The 23,059-nt window shown below is 30.6% G+C and overlaps 1 protein-coding gene across 1 annotated transcript; it reads right to left on the reverse strand.

Annotated features, from left to right (window-relative positions):
- Nucleotides 1-595: 595 nt before the first annotated feature.
- Nucleotides 596-21,786, reverse strand: LOC111626289 (NADH dehydrogenase [ubiquinone] iron-sulfur protein 3, mitochondrial-like). Its single transcript, XM_023369609.1, has 6 exons — nt 21,691-21,786; nt 21,539-21,607; nt 12,651-12,898; nt 11,160-11,285; nt 6,260-6,379; nt 596-805 (listed from the first exon to the last, which is right to left on the reverse strand). The coding sequence occupies exons 1-6, from the start codon at nt 21,749-21,751 to the stop codon at nt 629-631; spliced, it is 801 nt and encodes a 266-aa protein (XP_023225377.1). The 5' UTR covers nt 21,752-21,786; the 3' UTR covers nt 596-628.
- Nucleotides 21,787-23,059: the final 1,273 nt, after the last annotated feature.

Here is a 23,059-nt window from a genome sequence, read left to right on the forward strand (position 1 = left end):
TCGGCGGTAGGTGTTATATAACAATTACTATGGTTGTTGAAATACTGAATATAAATGTGGTTTGCTTGCAAAATTTTCGCGAGAAAAGTCGCGGGTAACAGCTAGTTTATTCATATATAAGTAGTGTTTTTCACAACAAATTAGATAATAGAAACATCCGACGACGGCGTCATTCGAGAGCTTCCAACGGACTGACGACAGTGACGACGCGTGTCACGGGGGAGGGGTGCAGTGAAAAGTGAGTACAAGTGGCTGAGAGATAGAATCAGTGCCTAATCCTCGTTAATCAATTCAGAACGAGTTTTAAATGTTTTTTTTTTGATAAAATAAACAATATTTGCGTATGGAACTAAAGAGCCGCAGCTTTACGTCCAAAGAGCCGCATGTGGCTCGCGAGCCGCAGGTTGCCGACCCCTGTACTATATATACACACACCTAAACTTTTTAACAAGTAACAATTTACAATGTTATTGTTGTATGTAAAGTAATTTTTTTACAAAATTAAAATATTTATTTTTCTCTTTCAAAATTGAAATTAAATACATTAAATAAATTGTGTGGAAATGTTTTGTTTTATACTTAATTATCAATTTACCTTATTTTAATTAAAATTATCAAACAGAATAATTTATTTCTTTTCTTCTGATTCAACTCCTGCATGAAGAGGCAATTCAGTGGAAGGTGGTGCTTCCAATCGATAAGCTGGAAGAGTTTCCCAAGGTGTATTAAGGTCAAATTTTCGAAATTCTTGAGTAAGTTCTAATGGTTCAACAACAACTCTCTTCACTTCGTCATCATAACGAACCTACAAAATTATTTTAAAAATTTCTTGATTATTAAAAAATTATATTTCAAAGATCCTAAATATATATCACAATATGAAAAGAAATTTATAAAATTGATTATTACAAAACATTATTTATTGTGACATTGTCACAATGCTAGGCTGCAATTTTTAATCATATTTTTAATTAATTTAATTTAAAATATATGTTCTCCACCTCAAATTAGTAGTGTCTTGCCCTTGTACATCATACTTCTCCTTTAATAATAGATTCATGCCAGTCATCTAACACCATTCAGGAGAAAATGTTTAAATTGAAATATCATAATTTCTGGTGCAAACCAGAAATTTGTATATAGTTAATCAGGGCCTCCTGCCCCTAAGCTTTCCATGTCTGATCTCAACTTTCATCTATCTAGCTCCATTCTCAAGATTAAAGAAGGACAGACAACAGTGGGAATTTATAGGTTTATAGTTTTTTCAAATTGCAGCCCAATTAAAGTAATTCAAACAAGTTACAAACTGGATATCAGTGTCAAATAATTAAAACCTTAACCAATGAACACTAATGTTTTAATTTAACAAATACTTTAACAAATCAATTTTAAAATGTATTAAATTGTTAATACATATATATACACACACACACACACACAAACACACATTATATACAGGAAATCCTCATTAATTCAAACTCAGATAATTCAAAATCCTATTAGATCACAACTGTNTTTTAATTTAACAAATACTTTAACAAATCAATTTTAAAATGTATTAAATTGTTAATACATATATATACACACACACACACACACAAACACACATTATATACAGGAAATCCTCATTAATTCAAACTCAGATAATTCAAAATCCTATTAGATCACAACTGTACTATTTGTCCCAGCCATAGATATAGAGATTTACACGTTAAGGAATTTGGTTAGTTCAAAATATGACTACTTTGAAATTCAAAGTGAAAATTCTGTTCAAAGTGTGATATGTGTATGTTTAACATTCATTTAGATCAGCGCTGTCCAACTTATCATAGCCCGCGGGCCATATTTTTTTCACCGAACATTTTGGGGGCCGAGAAGGTTTGTGATGGCTAATTGGTCGGCCGGGAATCACGTCACATCACATTTGCATAGTGCTACGGTTCAGTAAGCACTAATTGGTCATCGAGTCCGATGTTGACGCTATAAAAAGGCGACAGTTCGACACACCGGATATACGTCACTCTCGTCTAAGTTCGACTTGGGAATTTTTTTGTTCAATAATAAATGTGAATTCTTCTTCCTGGAAAAAATAAGACATTCCCTGAAAATAAGACCTAGCGCATTTTTCAGAGCAAAAATTAATATAAGACACTGTCTTATTTTCGGGGAAACACGGTAGTTNATGTGAATTCTTCTTCCTGGAAAAAATAAGACATTCCCTGAAAATAAGACCTAGCGCATTTTTCAGAGCAAAAATTAATATAAGACACTGTCTTATTTTCAGGGAAACACGGTAGTAAAATAATTTTAATATTAATAATAATAATTTAGTAACATAAATTTATTTATAGTAAAATGTACTCGCAGGTCGTAAAAATTATTTGGCGGGCCGTATACGGCCCGCGGGCCGCCAGTTGGACAGCGCTGATTTAGATCAAAGTGCTTCCATACTGTAAGAAAACAATAGACCAAAAACAACTCTAATTAGATCAATACATCTTTGCTTTTACAGTAACACATTTTCCAGTATCACCTTACCTATGGACTACTCTTTTTCTCTTAAGTCATAAAATATGGCCAAGTTTCAGGATTAAAGATTGGGCTATCAAATAGCAGACTGAAATATTTGTAGAACTCTACACTGCTATATTTGAACAACTTACTACTTTTTGGACTGCATTAAAAATAATTTGGACCATATTTTAAGGAATTCTGCTTTACTTATATAAAACCTATCTGGCAACTTGCGAGATTTTCACTGGATATGTGCCATTTATCTTATTTATAAATAATACAAGTAATATTATTTATAAATTTTTATAATATTATTTATAAATTTATATATTAAGCAGTTTATTTATATTATTACTATTAATTAACAAAAACAGCATTGTATATGTAGCTGTGCTCCATTTGCTTAATAAATTATATCAGTTACAATATGCTACAATGGCATTTAGCATAGTGTATAGAAATATGTAAATCTCAGATAATTCAAAATTCAATAATTCAAAGTCACAATTATTTTGTCACTTCAATTTCAAACTAATGAGGATATCCTGTATGTAGAAAGCTGATGATAGCTTTTAAAAAGGCTAAAAGTACTTGTTAATTAAAAAATTAATGCTGATTAGTGAAAATTTCAATTATTTGATATTAAAGTAATATATGAAGATTCCTATTTGATTTATAAACTAAAAAGTTTACCTATTACAAAACATCTGACCATTAACTTTAAGAAAATTTTATGATTTATACTAATCCTAATGTTTTCAAATTATTTAAAATAAATAAATATTCATATTCTCATATAATAACTATTATTTTTTCAAAAGAAAAATTACATAATTAAACTTTATAACAGAATGTGATAATACAGTTGTTAAATATGATCTAATATTGTAGTAGGTTATAGATAAAAATACTGTATTTCCACAGAATGACTGGCATGCTGCATATAAACAGAAACCAGCATGCCAGAAATCCCAATGTTACCAGCATGCTGGTTAAACTGTGACTAAAATATAAAAGTAATTGGATCTAACAAAACTAGTTGTTACTTAAAGAAAATATTCTTCCAAGAAAATGTTAAAGAAAATATTCTTCCAAGTACAATAAAATAATAGCATTGTAATTTGACTGACTAATCATGAAAAGAATTTTAAATCATTAAAGATTTAAATCATGAAAAAAATTTTTTTCTACAAGACAATAAAACAATTAACAACATACTGGCATTAGTAGCAGTAAAAGTAGTTAATCAGTGTGGGCTACATTGACTATCTACCCTGACCTTAAAAATTACACCTTCCTCTCAAATTTCAAAGCAGATGTTAATTGTGTAAGCTGAGATAATTTACTGCCAGTTTTTTTTAATTTAATATGTTTATTTTTGCATTTTTGAATTAAAAAATAATAAAATACACATTAAAACAATACTTTTGGAATTCCAAGAGTATTTTGTGTCATTAGAAAGAAGACAAAATAAAAAAATTAAACATATAACTGTAGTTTTTGATATAATGCTGACAGTTTCACTGCTTTAGAATAAAAACTTGTTTGTTTTTATTTGGCATAACTCGTTCATTTTTTTTTTAATGCACCCTGTACACAGGGATGTATAGCCTCACTTAAACAGGCATGCCAGCTTATCCCGGGGGAATGTGGCATGCTGGTTTTTACCATAAGGAAATATCTGATTTCATTGTGTCCCCCTGGATAGACTGGATGCCAGTCGTTCCACAAAAATAGTGTAAAGATTTCAAGCTTTAATTTATTTTAAAGAAATAGTAAAATTGAACACATCATAAAATTCTAGCTTCTAAAACATTTTTTACAGTTCAGTATATGAACATAATTCAAACATCAACAGCAGTAGCTTTTATTTAGAACATATCATCATTTTCCAAAATAGAAAAAAGATCTTTAATTCTACATATGAAAGACACTTTACAAAATACTATTTTATCATATCTATTTTTAATAATTTTTAATAAGAAATGTTATACATAAAAAAGTTTCATATAATTATGTTTTAAAAAATTAATTTATTCATAAATATACAATAGATCAGCATTTCTGAAACTATGGATCAGGACCCAATATTGGATCATATTAAAATTTTAATAGGTTGTGAAATAATAGGACATTCCACAAAAATACTTGTAATACTTGTATTACTGAAATTTTCTCTAAGAACTAGGAAAAATAGGTGCATCAATTAAGTACTGAAAAATTTTAACAACTCTTTTTCTTATAATTATTATTGTTATTTAATAATAAAATTAAAATTATAGAATGTGTGTATATAAAATTGATTTCTCTCTTGTATTTTGAATAACATCAAAATAGATATTTTATGTAAAGTTACAGTTGTAAAACCATTTAAATTGCAATGCTTTTGAAAATATTTTATTGTTTATTCAAACTTTTAGGTTTATTGTCATACATAACAATAAATTATAAAAAATAAATAACAGATAAATTTTGACCCAAGTGAATCAATAAATGATTTTTAAGGAATTTTTCCTTTTTTCGTTTATGTACAAAATCTTCTTACAATCTGAAAAGTACATTTTAAAAAAGGATTCATTAATCATAATTGAAGTTTTAGACTATTTACAAAAATGTCAAATTTTCGAGTCTATCTCCATCCTTTTTTTATACAACACCAGAAGGAACAGTTAACATGGCTTTTCATTGAAGAATAACTTCTTAAAAAACAAAGGTAAACAAGTAAAACAAGAGATCACAATGTTAAAAACGATCAAGTGTCAGCCTTCTATTATAGGTTCTGACACTTTACATTAAAAACATGAAGAATTCTTCTCACCATACTGTCCTCATCCATTCTTTAACTGCTTCAGGCCCTCTGGTGGTAATTTCGAGTTATCCTACTTATTTGCATATTAATACAATTTCTGTAATAACTCAGGATATAATTCTTCATAATTGAAGTTTTAGACTATTTACAAAAATGTCAAATTTTAAATTGTATTAATATGCAAATAAGTAGGATAACTCGAAATTACCACCAGAGGGCCTGAAGCAGTTAAAGAATGGATGAGGACAGTATGGTGAGAAGAATTCTTCATGTTTTTAATGTAAAGTGTCAGAACCTACAATAGAAGGCTGACACTTGATCGTTTTTAACATTGTGATCTCTCGTTTTACTTGTTTACCTTTGTTTTTTAAGAAGTTATTCTTCAATGAAAAGCCATGTTAACTGTTCCTTCTGGTGTTGTATAAAAAAAGGATGGAGATAGACTCAAAAATTTGACATTTTTGTAAATAGTCTAAAACTTCAATTATGAAGAATAATATCCTGAGTTATTACAGAAATTGTATTAGGATTCATTAAGTTTATAATAAAAACTCGCAATATTTTTCAAAATAAAATAGACTCTTGAATAATTTTGAAACTCCTGAAATTTATTTACAATTGCCAGTCTTACACTTTTTAATAGTTAAAATTTCAATAATAAAAACTGAAATTGAAGTAAGTTACTCGTTATAAATTGAAACTGGCTTAAATTGCTCTTAATAGAAATGTACTCAATGTTACATTTCACATGTATAAGTTATCAATAATGCATAATTTTATTTTGTTATATATAGTGACTCCAGTTTACCAGTTTAAAAATTTTATATTATAAACATTTGGGTTATGTAAGCAAAAAGTTTGAGAAATGCTGCAATAGATCATCTTGTATATATTGTTTAATTTTTATATAAAATGGTGAGTTATTCTAATCAATACCTCAACATAGCCACTTAAAGGAAAATCTTTTCTGAATGGATGGCCCTCAAATCCATAATCTGTTAAAATTCTTCGTAAGTCAGGATGATTGGCAAAAAATACTCCAAACATATCCCAAATCTAAGAAGTTATTAAAGAAAATAATGAAGTTTATTTATTATTAACTACTGCATTAATATGAGGGAAAGTCATTAAATAACAGGAATTTTATTATAAGAGTACTTAAAGAAATAGTTTGCCCCTTATTTTTTGATATAGTCACCCTGCTTCACAACACACTTAATCCATCAGTTCACAAGCTTCCAGATGCCCTCAAGAAAAAAGCTTTTTCATGTGGCCTTTAACCAGCTTTGACCCATTTCTATTACCTTGGTATCATCATCAAACTTTTAACTCTCAAATGTTCATTCAAAGGTCCGACAAATGAAAATAGTGCCAAGTCCAGACTATATTGTAGATGTTTCATCACCTCAAATTTCAGATCACTTAGTGTATTTACTGTATGCACAGCAATATGGGGCTAGGTGTTGTCACTCAGTAAAACTTCTTTTGAGAGAAGCCACCAATGTTTAGATCATATTGTGAACTTCAACTTGTTCACCAGTATGTCACTGTATTTAATATTAGTCAGTTTAACCCTTTCCCTGAAAGTGCACAAATATAGGCTCTTTAACATGCCATGCAAACTAGTCTCCCATTCCAGTGTTCATCATCGATGTTTTGTCTTCTGTTTTTAAATCTTTTCACCCATTCATACACTCTTCCCTGACTCAAACAACTACAGTAGAGCGTCGATTATCCAAATCAATTGGGGACTGGGGTTGTTCAGAAGATCGATGTTTCGGATAACCGATTATGTACGAAAAAATATATTAATTTATCCCATCTTGACATTTTTCTCCGTTGCGTGTCACTTCGTGTTGAATTTTCATCAATGTTAAGCCTAATGAAGACTATTGTATCGTTAAAAATTATTTTTTTATTTTGTACGAACAAAATAAATATATTGAAAAATATAAAAACAATAAAAATTATACTTCAGAAGTTAATTTAGTATCAAAAATGTAAAATATTTGAGTAGCCCAAGACAGCCAAAGATTCCAGCACCACAGCACTGGCGAAAATTTAAACTTGCCAACTGGAATTCTTTTGGATGATTGACATTTTGGATGATTGACTTTCGGATAATCGACGCTCTACTGTATATACATACTGAACCTTCATTCTGCTGTAGATTTCAGATTTTATTCCCTCTGACAATGAAAAAACATATGAAACTTTGTTGTTCTTCCAAAGTGCAATGTAATAGTGGTGCAGCAATGTTGTATGAGCTATTTCACAGGTGCATACTGCTCAATCATCACAAATCCTACATAGCATATTACTAAGCATTCATTTTGTGTCCTGCAGAAAGATTTTTCTCAGTGCTTACATTTCCACAAATTTTAGTTTAAAATTCCTCTTATTTAATGACTTTCTTACATACAATCATAAATGTATATATGTATCAATAAAAATATACTGTATATTTCCACAGATAAGACGATACTTGAATCATAAAAAAAGGCCCCCAAAATCCAGGGTTGTCTTATAGGACAGATACAAAAAAAAAATTAGATTGAAATTTATATAAATTAAAACCATTATAAAAAAACCGGACAAACCGTAATTATTTATTAGTAGAGAGTAGGGTATGTCCACAAAATAGAATAGCCCATATGACATTTTTGTGAATATTCAAGGTCATTATCCAAATGCCCAAATCAGTGAGAATGTTTGCAACAACAGCAAGGCAGTGCTGTCAGATGCAAGAAAATAAAATATGTTCATTCAAAAAATTATGAATAGGACATAATTCCATATATGCTATACAGTATTATCATCAGATGATGATCAATGATCTAAACTAAATTCATAGGCCATTGATAGTTTGGGAGTTGTCTTGTAGGACAGATATATGCTAAAACTATAAAACTTTAACGAAAATTTATACCTCGTCTTATCTGAAGGTCATTTTATCTGCAGAAATATACAGTAATCACATAAACAAAACATAGCTCAAATTTCAAGAAAACACATACAGTGAAAACTGTTTAAAGCTGGACTCTCAGTAAGATGGAAACCTGCTTATTATTATTACGAATTGTTTTTTAGTCCCATATTATGTAATATACAAGTTAATATAATTTCAACTGTATAAGCCAGAAACTGCTTAATGTGAACACACAAAGCAATTTTAAATCTACAAAAGGAAAACAATCTGCTTAAGACAGAATCAAGCATAAATAAAGTGCAGAAACCATGTGTTTTCTATTTTCAGTCTTACCATTAGGGTGTTAGCTTAAACAAAAATCATCATTGTACAGCAGTGGCGTGCAGTGACATTTGATGATAGAGAAGCTGTGCTGGCCCTGGATAGAATCATTGGAAGCGTTATACGATATTTTGGTGTGTAGCATCCAAAAGCTAAACTGCATGAAGTTGGTGCTCTGTAAAGCACATGTGCAAATGCCTGTATTCTGACTACTTCACATGATTCAAATATTTTTGCCATGAAAGCTATCTTGTATTTGACAATACCATGCTTCCATTGGGAATATGCATATATGAATTTACATTCAAATACAAGGTCTGTTCAAAAAGTATCGGACCTTTGGTCGGCAAAAATAAATTTATTGACTTTGAGGTACAAAACCCTAATCCCCTTCAAAGTAGTCTCCTTGGTAATGTATACACTTCTCCCAGCGTTCCTGCCATTGCTGGAAACACTGCTGGAACGCATCTTTTGGAATGGTTATCAGCCGGTCCGTCGCATTTCGCATGATGTCTTCTCTCGACTAAATTTGGGTTCCTTTTAGCGGCATTTTCAGCTTGAGAAATAGCCAAAGGTCACACGGAGCCATGTGGAGAGAGTACGGAGCGTGACGAACCACAGGAGTATTGTGTTTGGCGACGAAAGCCCGAATCAGATGCGCAGAATGGGCGGATGCGTTATCACGATGGAGCTGCCAAGTTTTGATCGACCACAGATCCGGTCGTTTGCGTCGCACTGTATCGGAAAGACGACGAAGGACCTCCTGGTAGTACTCCTTTGCGATGGTTTGGCCTTGTGGTGCGTACTCACGACACACCACCCCACGAGAGTCGAAAAAACTGTCAACATGACCTTTGATATTGCTGCGGACCTGCCGCGCTTTTTTTGGCCTCGAGGATCGTCCCCGAAAGCCTGCTGAATCTTGCGAATGGTTTACACTCGGGTATCGCCAAGGTTTTTGGCAAAATTTGATGTAATATCGCTGCTCACGTTGTTCAGTCATTTTCCAGCTTAGTGAAATCCGACGAGAGCGCACTACATGACCTCACTCATACGCCGATTGCCAACGACTGACGCTTCCTGCAGGCGGGAAAAAATTCAGGGCTGTGCATGACTGTCCCCTCCACAACTCCACCGAAGGAGGCCTCTCTCGCATCATTGGTTTACGCGGAAAAAAATAAGGTCCGATACTTTTTGAACAGACCTTGTATACAATAGCAATTTTATCATTGTTTTTCACATGTGTAGAAATTTGTAATAAAATTTCTACACATATTTCTACACATAAAATTTCATAATGCAGTTATAATAAAATATTAATTTTAATTAATTCAAAGTACTTTAAAATATGAAAATAATTGCACAATATGTATTCATAAAACTGATTTAATTTTAGAGTTTTGTTTTCTGTCATAGACAAACAAGTTTATCAAATTCTGTGGTTTGGTTTAGTTTATTTCTAAAATATAAATTTTAGAAAATACAAGAGAAGCGGAACTTCCACAGCTTCCATGGATGGCACACCACTGTTGTATAGTGCAACTTAACAGTATCAGTTGTTATTTACCGTAATTCAGAATGGCAGGAATGTCAGGAATAATGATAAACACACTAAAATCATTTAAAATCTAAAACATGAACAAAAAACATTCTGCAGAGTTCATTCACACAAGTGTTAAAGAACTCTGCAGAAAATTTAGTTGTGACAAAAAAGTTTATCAAATTCTGTAGTTTAGTTTATTTGTATATAGCAATGTGACACATGGGTTGATCTGCCAAGAGGGATGTCTACCAAGATGACTTTCTAAGGGAAAATGTCCTGTATTTAGGTGTTACAAATGTGAAGAAAACCCAGAAAACTCTAAGTGGCCAATCGTTGATGAGGCGGGAACCCACCACTAACCACCAGTGTTTAGTGGTTTTATCCACTCAGTTACCAATGAATAGAATACACTCCTATGTTAAAATCTTTTAGAACTACAGACACTAACAGAAAAGAAAGTGTAACAGAGTTAAAAAAAAAATAAAAAATAATTAATGATTATTTTCAGTAAATAGTTACTCAATAATTACTTAAATATGTATTAACTTTGCATAACTGTTACATATTGTGCATTAAAATCAGAAATATGAGTTTGACACATATTATGTTTTATCTTTACAGTTAATTTGAAATAAAAACTGATTTCATTTTAGCGTTTTGTTTTCTGTCATAGACAAAGTTCACTGTAAATTCTGGAAACCTGTTCAAGCTGGAATGATATTTTAAATCTGCCTGATTCCAGTTTAGAAAAGTTTGACTGTAACTTGTGTTTTCTTAAAATTTGTCAGTTAATGATTAAACTTATTCTATCATTCTTTAAGTAAACTCATTATTATTTCAATAATGAACTTAAAGAATAAAATAGTATTAAATACAAATTACAATTTTCTTTATTTTTTAAATTGCCATTACTCTTATATTAATTATTTCTAGAATTGAATTAATAATTATATAAAATAACTATATCTTTAATTCTATATATAGTGTGAAGTTCTTTAAATTTTAAAAAGTTTAGAAATATTATCAAAATAGAAAAAACTGACCTCTCTTTCATACCAATTAGCTGCTTTGTAAATATCATTTGCTGAATCAATGGGTGTTAATTCATCTGCATATGTTTTAACTCGTATTCGAGCATTATAACGCAAAGATAATAAATTGTAGACAATCTGAAAATTTTATAATTACACCTTTAAAATTTTATTATATTGTTATTACTATTGTATTAAATTATATCTTATATAATTAAACAGTATGCTAGGGGAAAAAATGTAATTGTCTTGTAAAAGTCACACAAGTATTTTTTACAGTGTACTACTGTAAAAATTTTGTGTGAATTTTTTAATTATTATTTAAAACAAACTATTTTATTTCTGTATGTGTGAGAAGCGTGGGTATGTGTAAAAATTTATATCATATTCTACTTTTAAATAATTATATTTAAAAGATGACTGAAATAATAAAATATATTTGATGAGTGTTTCTTCTTAATCCCTCAAGTGTCCACTTAGAACTATAGTTTATTCCCATATTATGTTTCCAGCTGTTATAGAATATAATATAAGGAAAGTATGGTGATGAGTCAAACTTTGAACCCCCAGTTTTATTTTGTATTTCTCAACATTTTGACACTGCAGGAACACAAAAATTTTAAACCCTTACAAAACTAAAAATATAATTTCTAAAAATAGACGAGTAAATTAAAACACTCTTTCTTAGACCGACTTCGAGTGATTTATATTAGCGGACAAATAGTAATCAACAAAGATACTTTACTTTAACCAATGTTAATTCTTTTATTTTCATAGTTTTCAAATCACGTTCCAAATGCATTTCGCCTTTACAGCCTCATCANCCAGGAAAGTTGTGCAAGAGCACGTGTAACCTCTTTTTATTTTTATAATATTAATAGTGTTATTGAAAAATTAATTTTATTTAAAAAAATCACTTAAATATGATGAAACAATATGTATTACTAATATTTTTATGAGTTGATTTTTCGTAAAAATATTTTGTTTTTTAAAAATTTTTTCTGAGTTTATTTTTTTTTTTATTAAAAAGCCTTTTTTCAAAGTCGTAATTAATTTTGTAATAGACATCATCATCTTACCCCAGAGTCTATACTGTTCAAAATTCACTATCTTCCTTCTGTAATTTAATTCATATGCAATTCCAATTCATTTCAGATTGATGTCCAAATTACATACCAAGCAGACAAAATATTTTATTTCTATTGAATAATTTAAAAATTTTTTTTTTTTTTGGCTGAAACTTATTGTAATAAGTATATGCTAAATATTTTATATAATTTGTCATATTGTCAATGTTTAAACTGATTTTTTAAAACATTTTCTATTTTTATATTTCTAATACAACATATTTTTAATATTTTTAAAATCATATGCTGTATTTTATTAATAACTGATATTGTATCTATTAAGATTAAAAGAAAAGATATCTTTTAAAAAAAGACATGTCATTTCTTACAAATATATTATAAACATTTTATAAATATATTTTTAAATATAATTTACCTCAAACCTATTTTGACGTGATGGAACATCAACACCAGCAATATCAACCATATTTTCAAACTGAGCATTGTGATGATCCTTTAGAAATGATAAAACTGGAATTACTCCTTCAGGAGCAATCATAACTTCTAGTTCATTCCAGTAAGTTAGCTGAACTTTCTGAACATACTTAGGTAAGCACTCAGCAACATAACATCCAAACTGACTCAACTGATCTCTTGCAACTGCATCAGGTTTTCTTATGGTAGCTAAAATCATAATTACAAATAAATATGTGTAAGTTTACATTAATAATTACAAATTATAATTACTAGTAATATTTTGACAATTGTATGAACAAAATAAAGTTGAGAATAATTTTTATTCATCATATTATCATTCTTTTTAATAAATTTGCCTATAGTTACTTGTATGTGTTTCAAACTAAACAAAGTAACATTCATGTTTAACTGATCTATCTTCATCTTACTCTGAATATTATTTTTAAAATACTTATCTATTCTTCATAATTCATTGAATTGTATATATATTATATAAATACTTTCCATTATGAATTTATATATTAAATGAGCAACAATAAAATCATTTTTAAAAATTCAAGAAAATAATTGAAAGAAATTCTATTTTTGAATCAAAGCCTGACAGTAATATAAACATAATAAAATTATCTAGATATAGATATTACTCTCGAAAATGGATATGTTAACATATAGGTGTTCTACAAACCTGATTATTACCCATTATCCATACCATTGAAGTCATATGACCCTTTTACTTATACTGTTTGGACAGCATGAACACTATAGCAGAGCTCATATGTATAGAAAGAATAGCTACAACATATGGATATAGTAAAAAACTAATACAGAACCTGGCAGATGAAATAAAAAATCAATTTATAAACCATTCACGACAAAAAAAATACCAACATAAATTTACATGCCACAGCAAATAGGCAAATAACTGTAGATTACAACCATAGATTATCATCCATTCACAAGCAAATAGCTAAATATTTGGAAGTCAAAGTTTATTTTCAGAGAAACCTCACAATATACAAGTTGCTTTGTAACAGTAAGGATGATATAAACTATAATAATGCACCGAGCATATACTCTATTCCAATAACAGATGAGAGATTTAAATGTCAACTTGCATACAAGGGTTCCACAAAGAGATTAAAATAATTCATACATTTTATGTAAAAATTAAACAATATAAGTGGATTCTCAATCTATTGTTTTTGGTGGAACTTGGAGGGAAAAAATGACTGATGCAGGAAATCAACTAACACAGAAAATTTATAGGAAATTTATGATATTGATGTTTTATCTCATATGAAATGTGTATTTTTCAGTGGTAAGCTTTTATGGCTGCTTTCTGTAATACTAAATGATATAGAGCATGTGCACGGACATTCATTTATTCTTTATTTTAAAAAATTGTTATGAATACTGAAATTTGTTCTATTTTCCTTTGGGAAGAATACTTAATGTATTGACTCTTTTCTTGCACTTGAAGATGATATCTTTAAAGTGTTGAAAACATAAATAAAATGATAAATTTTTGTCACTTACAATGTGTTAATTGTCTTATGGAAAAGAGTTATGACTTTTCTCGCTTGTCCAAACATGATCTCTCCTACCTCAAGACAAGACAGGGTTCCCAACCTGATTGGAGAAAATCATTGTATCTGCCCCTTGAAATTATTGTATTTCACAAAAAATTATTGTACATCCATCTCGATCCTTTATACTTATGCCCTTTATCCATAGAAATATTAACAAGGTTTGCCCTATGTCAGAATCTCATAAACTTTTATCTGCAATCCCTTCTTATAACAAAAAATTTTTAGACTCCATTTAGCAATGAAGTTTCATGATTCTCCCTTATAATATATGATGAAACAAACCTCTGAATGAGCATGAGCTAAAATTTATTTTTTCACACAATTTCAATATATTATTAACAAATATGTAACACATCTTTTTTTATATACCATACTTATTTCATATGCATAAACCTTAGTTTTTCCAAATTTTTGCAGCTGTCTAAAATTTTTAGTCCACTACTTGAGTGGTCTCAACTCCTTATGCCAAAAAACTTCCAGTTCTAGCCGGTTCACTAGATGGAAACTACTCTATAGGTATTACATGAATACATTTTATTACATTTTATACAAGTAGAAGCATAATGGCATTTCAACAAAACATTTATTTGCACAAATTTTCTTTTCACATCAATCTGAGCATTTTCTCATTAGGTCTAAAAGTACAGCAGTTAGCAATCTCAAAAAGTATGATAAAGATGTGCCTTATAATCAAGAATATATATAGTAGCCAATCTAAAAACTTCCAAAAATTTAGTAGCCATCTAGCAGCAAAAACAGCCACGAAAATCAATGAAAAGGCAATACATATAAAAATAGTGATTGCAAATTGGTTTTTTCTAATAATTAATGGTTGTTTTCAGAGTAAGACATATTTATGAAATTATCATACAAAACCCTATTATCATACATCACACGGCACTCAAAATAACTGTGCAAATACGATAATTGTCATACAGATGGCAACACTGAGACATGCTAATTTTTACCAGTGTTGTCCAACTTTAAGAGGAAATGCCACCAATAAAATAAACTATTTTGTAAAACAGTAGGAAAAAAGTAGCCAAATCACAATAAAAACTGGTTAGCTGTAATCAAAGGGTTTAACTGTTAAATTCAACATGCTTTAGTACATCAAATTTAACAGTTAAACCCTTTAACTACAGTTACTACTACTAAAGTCATTTTTAGTACATGAAAATCAGTGTTTCAATTTAGCACCCTCTATTGTGAGTAAAACAATTGATCTGGGATAACATTTTTCTTTCAGTTAAAATGTAGAACAAACATTGCAAGAAAATGAATGATGCAGGAACAAAGAATATGGAATAAATTAAAACCAAAAACATTTAATTTTGATTGTCTGTTTTAAATAGTCTTTGTCAAATCTGCAAATGATATGAAGATTTAAAAATGTAGAATTGTCTTTTCTTTTGAAATATTCATTATAAGAAAATGTATCTTCAACTTTATGGAAACTTTGTTTATGCATGTTACTAAAGTTATTTTAATTACATTTTAAAAATCCAAAACAGTAAAGTTCATTATAAAAAAGAATGTATACTATTCAAACAATGTTTTTACTTGTCCTAAAAAATGTAATATATTTATTTTTATATTATTATCCAATCACTGTGGACATTTTGTCTTTTACATAATTAATTGAGATCATGGTCTCAAGTAAAAGGTAAACCTCAATGTATTTTAGATTAGTTCCTGACATGAAAAAGGACAAGTGAAGATACTGTTTGGATTGTCTACAGTTATGTTTTTAATGAAAGTTGTTTTAAGTTTATTTTTAAATCTTAAAAAGAAATCAGTTTAATTTCTAACTATAAGTATTCTAAGTAACTTGCAAATTAATCATGACTAGCACAAAATATTTAACTAGTCAGCTGACATTCAACTAAACAGCATGCTTAGTTTTAATTACTATGGACTTGATAAATTCACTGATCATAATCAATTACAAATCACATTGACATTTTGGCAGCAATATCATTATATGACTCAATGAATAATACTCAATGAAAGAAAACTGCAATGATCAAAGATAAAATAAATATTCTTAAAAATAAGAAAATTGAAAAATGTAGAGAATTCACTAATAATAAATTTTTAGTATTCTCAGAATTTTGACATATTCTTTAATGCAGAATCACTAGAGAGCAAATAAATGTCTGATTGTTAAACTAAATCATAATAATCTCTATCATAAACAAAATAATGTCTCTTCACACAAAACCAAAGGCCTGCAAAATGTTATCTTCTTTTGTCTTCATCAAAATTTCTATCTTTTAAATAATTTTTAAAAATTAATTCATCAATTAATCTTCACTTTGTTTTAATTCTTTATTTGTCATATCATATATACACTGGACGACAAAAAAATAACGCACCATGAAGGACTTGTTGGATTTGAATAAAAATTTATATGTTGCATCATCTTAGCTAGATATGTAAATGATTAGCTTTTGAGAGTAGGTTCTTGTGTTATATCGCCACCAGAGGGGAAAAAATGTTTTCGCTGCCTGGTATAAAGGTGCACGCTGTGACGACTTGTGCATATGTTCTGCACTTTTATTCATGGTTTTGACTTCATTGAGTGACAGACATGCCTCTACGACGCATTCGACAGCCTTACACTCAGTTAAGTGAGTTTGAGAGAGGTCACATCGTTGGATTGAGAGAAGGAGGATGGTCATACCGCCGGATTGGCCACCATCTGAACCGTTCTGATAGAACTGTTAGGATGTGTTATGAGCAGTGGGTAAGTAGGGGTACACACGAACGGCAAACGGGTTCCGGACGCTATCGACAGACCACCAGAAGGGAGGATCGTCTCATTGTACGTCAAGCACGGACAGCGCCTACAGCTTCATCGTCTACCATTCATGCAGCGGTGGCACCTGCATTACGGAACCGTGTATCCAGCCGCACCATTTCCAGGCGCTTAGTAGAAGGCGGATTGATCTCCCGACGCCCAGTATGTGTTCTACCGTTAACAGCCACCCACCGACGCCTCCGTCTGCAGTGGTGTCGTGCATGACAATCGTGGACCGCTACCGACTGGCAGCATATTGTGTTCAGCGACGAATCCTGCTTTTGTTTGGGGGCTCACGATGGCCGTGTGAGAGTATGGCAGCCCGCTGGTCAAGGTGTCAATCCGGCCTATACCGTGGAGCAGCACACGGGCCCAACCCCCAGTGTTATGGTGTGAAGAGCCATAACATACGACAGTAGGACACCTCTAGTTGTCATGCGTACTACCCTCACAGCCAAACGATATGTGCAATACATCCTCCAGCCACATGTGTTGCCCTCATGGCAGGGCTTCCGACAGGCATATTCCAGCAGGATAATGCCCGGCCACATACTGCAGCGGTCTCCCAAGCATGCCTACATAACGTTTCCACACTTCCTTGGCCTGCATGATCTCCAGATTTATCGTTAATCGAACATGTGTGGGACCACTTGGGTCGCCAGCTGCGACAGCCACAGGATCTGACTCATCTTGAGTCCCAATTGCATCATGCATGGACAGATATGCCTCAGAACATTATTCGCAACCTTTATGCCTCCATGCCGAGGCGTATCACAGCTTGTATCCGCGCTAGAGGAGGCCCAACAGGATATTAGTACCTGCACTGTATTGCATATTACTGCACAATAAAGTATGTTTTTGTTTTATGGTTGCAATCATATATCTATCTAGCAATGACGATGTCATATACCAATTTTTATTCAAATCCAACAAGTCCTTCATGGTGCGTTATTTTTTTTGTCATCCAGTGTATTTTGTTACAACTACATTTAACTGTATATACAAAATATTTCCAGAATTTATATAAGTTCCTATCATACATGAGTACATTTTAATATAGTAAAACCAACTGTCCAAGCCCAATTAACACACTATCCATATTTATACATTATCCGAGGCAAACCTATAAGTGAATTCACCACTTTTCTTACGCTGTAATTCATAAGATAAAGTTTAAAACAATAATACATATTACAAAATAGTTTACTTCTATTACCTTTAATCATTTAAGTTTAATGAGAGACAAACTATTTGTGTTAAAATGTAACTACAATAATATACATTTTTATTCTTAAAACTATTGTATGAATTAGTTGTACAATAAGTGATGTAAAAAAATGTTTTCATATATGATTAAATTCAATAAGGTAAAAAAAAAAAGCTTAGAAGTGATACTATATAAATCTTTTATATGCTTAATTTTTAATCTGAAATGGCCATGGCCATTCATTTTATCTGATCTAGTTCATTTACCAGTTATCTGACTCAATGAATAAGATAGCATCAATCCACATAATCTTGGATAGTCAGGATTCTACTGTATCTAACAGAAAATAATGGTGATTCGATAACCAAGACAATACAGCTATTAATTTGCTACCGTGGAAAATTTGGATATAAGTCCAAGGGCCATATTCTGGTCACTTATCTCACGTGTCTTCTTTCAAAGACATTAAAATAAGAGACAAAGGCGATTCTGATCACTCATAATGTTCTCATGTTTGTTGTTGACATAATGATTCTACTAGGTTAATTATACAAGTTTGGGTTATCTGTATACACAATACAGTACAGAATTTTAACCAATGAAATTGTAAAACTTTTGAAAGTACAGAGTAAAAATTATAAATCATATGGCAAGGAAAGCACAAGATTCTAATATAGCACATGATTTTGTCAAAGATAAGTTTTATAATGTTTTGATAGATTGTAATGTCAAAATGTTTTAGGTAATGTCTTGTAACAAACAGAAATTTTAACTTAAGTTAGTTAGAAAAGCATGCATAATTAGTTAATGGGAAATTAGATGAAAATATTTCAAAAAATACTTAAGAAAAGGATGAATGAAAGTAATAGATAAGATTAACAGCATATTCAATGGTTCAGTGATTGATGTAGAATCATTAAAAAAAAGGATGGAATCAGTGGCATTTGAGTAAAATATAAAGTAGCTGCTTTAAAAAAATTAAGTGTTATCTCTGTCTGAAAGTATTTTTCCTAAAATAGAAAACATTCTCTAATACAATTACAGAAGAAGCTTTTTTTTTAACAAATCACAGAACAATGGATTTCTTGGAATAACAGATTTTTTTCCCAGGTCCACCAACTCAATGTAATTTTACCTCTTTTTAGTAGATCTATAATTTGGAATAACAGATTTTGATGTTAAATGGCAGTATTCACTAATTGTGACTTTGTTGTTTGGCACTAATTATATGAAGAGTAAGATGATTACTGTTTTAGAAGTATTTTATTGCCAATTTTTCTGTCAGATATGTATATCATAGCCCTTCAACATTTTTTCAACCTTTAGATTGAAAAAATGGAAAGTGTGTCTTTCCATCTTTCCTGGAAACAACCTTTGGGTGTTTCCAGGAATTTGTCGAGTTTGTTGATGCCCTTGTTACATCTGGAATATGTACAATTGAAGAATTGTACAAAGAGAGTCAGCAGAATGATACTATTGAGGAAGAGCCACTAGTGAACATTCTGACACTGGACCAAGGATAGTGCCAAAATTTAGCAAGGTTATTGAGTCTTTCCAAGTCATGAAGACCTTCTGACAAATTTCAGCTTAAACAAGCAGGCTATACATGACTTTGCTTATATCAAGCAGTTGTTGTATTCAAATAGGCAGAAAAGCAGCTTCAAAATAAATCAAGATGGATGAGTCTTTTAACAAGTTATGAAGTCAAGTGAAGTGCTAATGAATACATGCAATTTGTTTCTATTTGTGCTACAGTATATAGTTTCCATCAACTTTGTTGTACTGTACACACATACAGCATAGTATACAATCTTGTAGCATACATGTTTCTATAGAATAAAGAATAGAGATCTCATGAGATTGAATAATTTCAAGTACAGGTATTTCTTATATGTTAGTAATTTAAAAATTAAATTTTTTTTTCAAATGACAGATATTTTCCTGGGTGTGCAAGAAATCCATTGTTCACAATCCTCAAAACAACAGATGATTTTCAGCAGCCCAAGCAATCTGTTAAAACAAGATTTTACCATATATGGCACAAGTGGCATCCAGTTATCCATATTAGATATAATAAAATTGTACGTACCATTATTTTATCTTATTTTGTAATTACTTTTTATATATTCAATGCCTGTGCATGTGACAATATCTATAATACTGACAAATATTTTTGAATTTTGTTTTTCTGTTCAATTTTTGTTTCATCTTTAGAACCTGACAACGACCTTTAAACAAGATTGAAAACATTAGTTCTGTCAATAAATTTTGTCTATTCTGTACCTTAAGGTTCTTTGGAGTTTAAGATACTGAAGAAAATTTGGCTTTTTCCATTTGTGGGTATAACCATTGATTCATTGATTTGTTTTGTATAGTTAATTAACACACATAGTGCCAAATTTTAAGTTCCTCCAACTTTGTATTAATGCAATTTGACTGTGTTTATGTATGTGTATATATATGTTAACAAACAACAGATTAGCTCTCTCTCATAACAGCCATGGTAGATCAGATCCACAGGGACTTAAGCCCACTGACATAAAAAAATAATAATAATAATAAAATTTATTTGTTCGAACTTTGGAACATTATTTTTAAAAACAATTGTAAAAGCAACTGTGATCTATATGACAATATAATCGTCTTGCACACGTTAAAAGGGTAAAATTTTACCCATGTGCAGCAGTTGCAACTGTTCGTACTCCCGATGGACTACTCCTGGAGAGGAGCCGCCAGCAGGCCGCCAATTGTTTAACATCACTAGTTATTGATTCACAGTCGCGACCACCGCCATGATGATGCACATAGCACTGGTGCACAAGAATAGTGACACAACTCAAAAAAATAGTTCTTCCAGAACAGCCATTTAAAAGTTTCTTTCATTTCTGCAAGGCTTTGTCATAATCTTGGATTTTTAAAATTTTCAATCTTTTTTAGAAATAAAGATTTGAAAATTTTAAAAATCCAAGATCATGACAAAGCCTTGCAGAAATGAAAGAAACTTTTAAATGGCTGTTCTGGAAGAACTATTTTTTTGAGTTGTGTAACTATTCTTGTGCACCAACGATAGGTAAAATTCTACCGTTAAAAGTAATATAATTATTCAAATATATTTAATTTAGAGTCAGCCCAATTGAATTCTTTTGAATCTACCACCGATGGCTACAAGCTTACATTTAATTATGTTATTATTATTAAACATTCTTATTTCAATCCTTATTGTGTAGTAATTTAAATTTACTATTTACGTTTAGTTTCAGTGGAAGCCACTGCATCTGTTGATCTTTGATTCTTAAGTGCTGCAAACTGCAGAGGATCTATAATATAAATGCATAATTTCAGTCAAAATATCTGTATTAATTTTATAATTAACAATGTTATAAGTGATATTTATTCATACATTTTCTAGATAAAAATGTCCTAGAAATTGGAGAATAAATTCTACTTAACAGAGAAGCCATTTTAAAACGACAACGACCCCTATCCCTAAAAACTATTGAAGATTAATTCAATATTTTAAAATATTTTATACAAAAAAATTCTTTCCTTATCTAAAAATCTCATTGAATATAGTACTTAAAAATAAATTATAGTTGTAATTTTTAATATCACTTTTATTATAAATTTTATCATTTAAAAAAATTAATATTTTCGTAAATAATTTTAAACATAATTGAACTACTTTTACTCAATTTAATTTTTTAAATAATTTTATATAATTTAAATAAAAAATGTTCATATAGGTGCCTAATTTTTTCAACTCATTCCGCTTTGTGGACACTTTTTTTTTCTCTTTTCTTACTGTGGGCATTTAGAGGGCCTCTTTTATCAAGCCCATTATGGATTCGGCCAGGCCCACAATGGGGCAGCCGAATGATAAGGGACGGGGCCTATATATCCAGTCGGATCACCCCCGAAAAATTTTTAGGAGGATTTTTTCGACCCCTCTGGATTCGATTCCGGGATCCTCAAAACGGTAAGCAACCACCTTCACTGCTCGGCCATCCGGCCGTCTAACCCTTGGGCACTAAAGGATCTTTATTAGCAAGCAAGCCCATTATGGGTTCGGCCAGACTGACAATGAGGCGATCGGGTGGTGAAGAAGGGTGACCAATGAACCACCCCCGAAAAATTCTTGGGGTTTTTTGACCTGTCCGGGTTCGATTCTGGGTTCTTTAGAGCTGTAAGCTGTCATTTTTACCGCTCTGAGTTAATGTCTGTTAAGTAACTTCAACCGACAATTACATCAATAATATTGTCTGTCTTCCACAAAAAAGAGCCAATATCATTTTTTAAAATTCTAATCTAGAATAATTTTGGATATTTCTTATAGAAACAAGGTTTACATAGAAAAATTTGTTTACTTTTTATATCATTGTTATATCTACAAGTGTTAAATACTGATTCCTGGATTATATCCAATGATATTTGAAATAAACATCAAGAATACTATACACAAAAGAATGAAACAAAATCAATTTACGTGACTAAAATTATTTTGTAAAATATAATAACAATTTTTAAATAATTACTATTTGCCAAATAAGAAATGATGACATAATTTTGTAATGCTGTATGCAAAAATAAGATTAGCTATTTTATACTAAGAGAGACCTTCTGCCTCAGAACTCATTTTCTTGACAATTGAATAACAGCTTCGTTCTTTATCCAATGGACCAATCCACTGTGGACCAGTCATTCAAAATGGATAGAGCAATGTATGTAATTTACGTAATCCTGTTCTATTTGCAAACTCCCGAACAGGGCCG

This window comes from Centruroides sculpturatus, unplaced genomic scaffold (assembly GCF_000671375.1).
Source record: "Centruroides sculpturatus isolate CEXI.00-Female unplaced genomic scaffold, Cexi_2.0 scaffold182, whole genome shotgun sequence".
NCBI classification, from domain to species: domain Eukaryota; kingdom Metazoa; phylum Arthropoda; class Arachnida; order Scorpiones; family Buthidae; genus Centruroides; species Centruroides sculpturatus.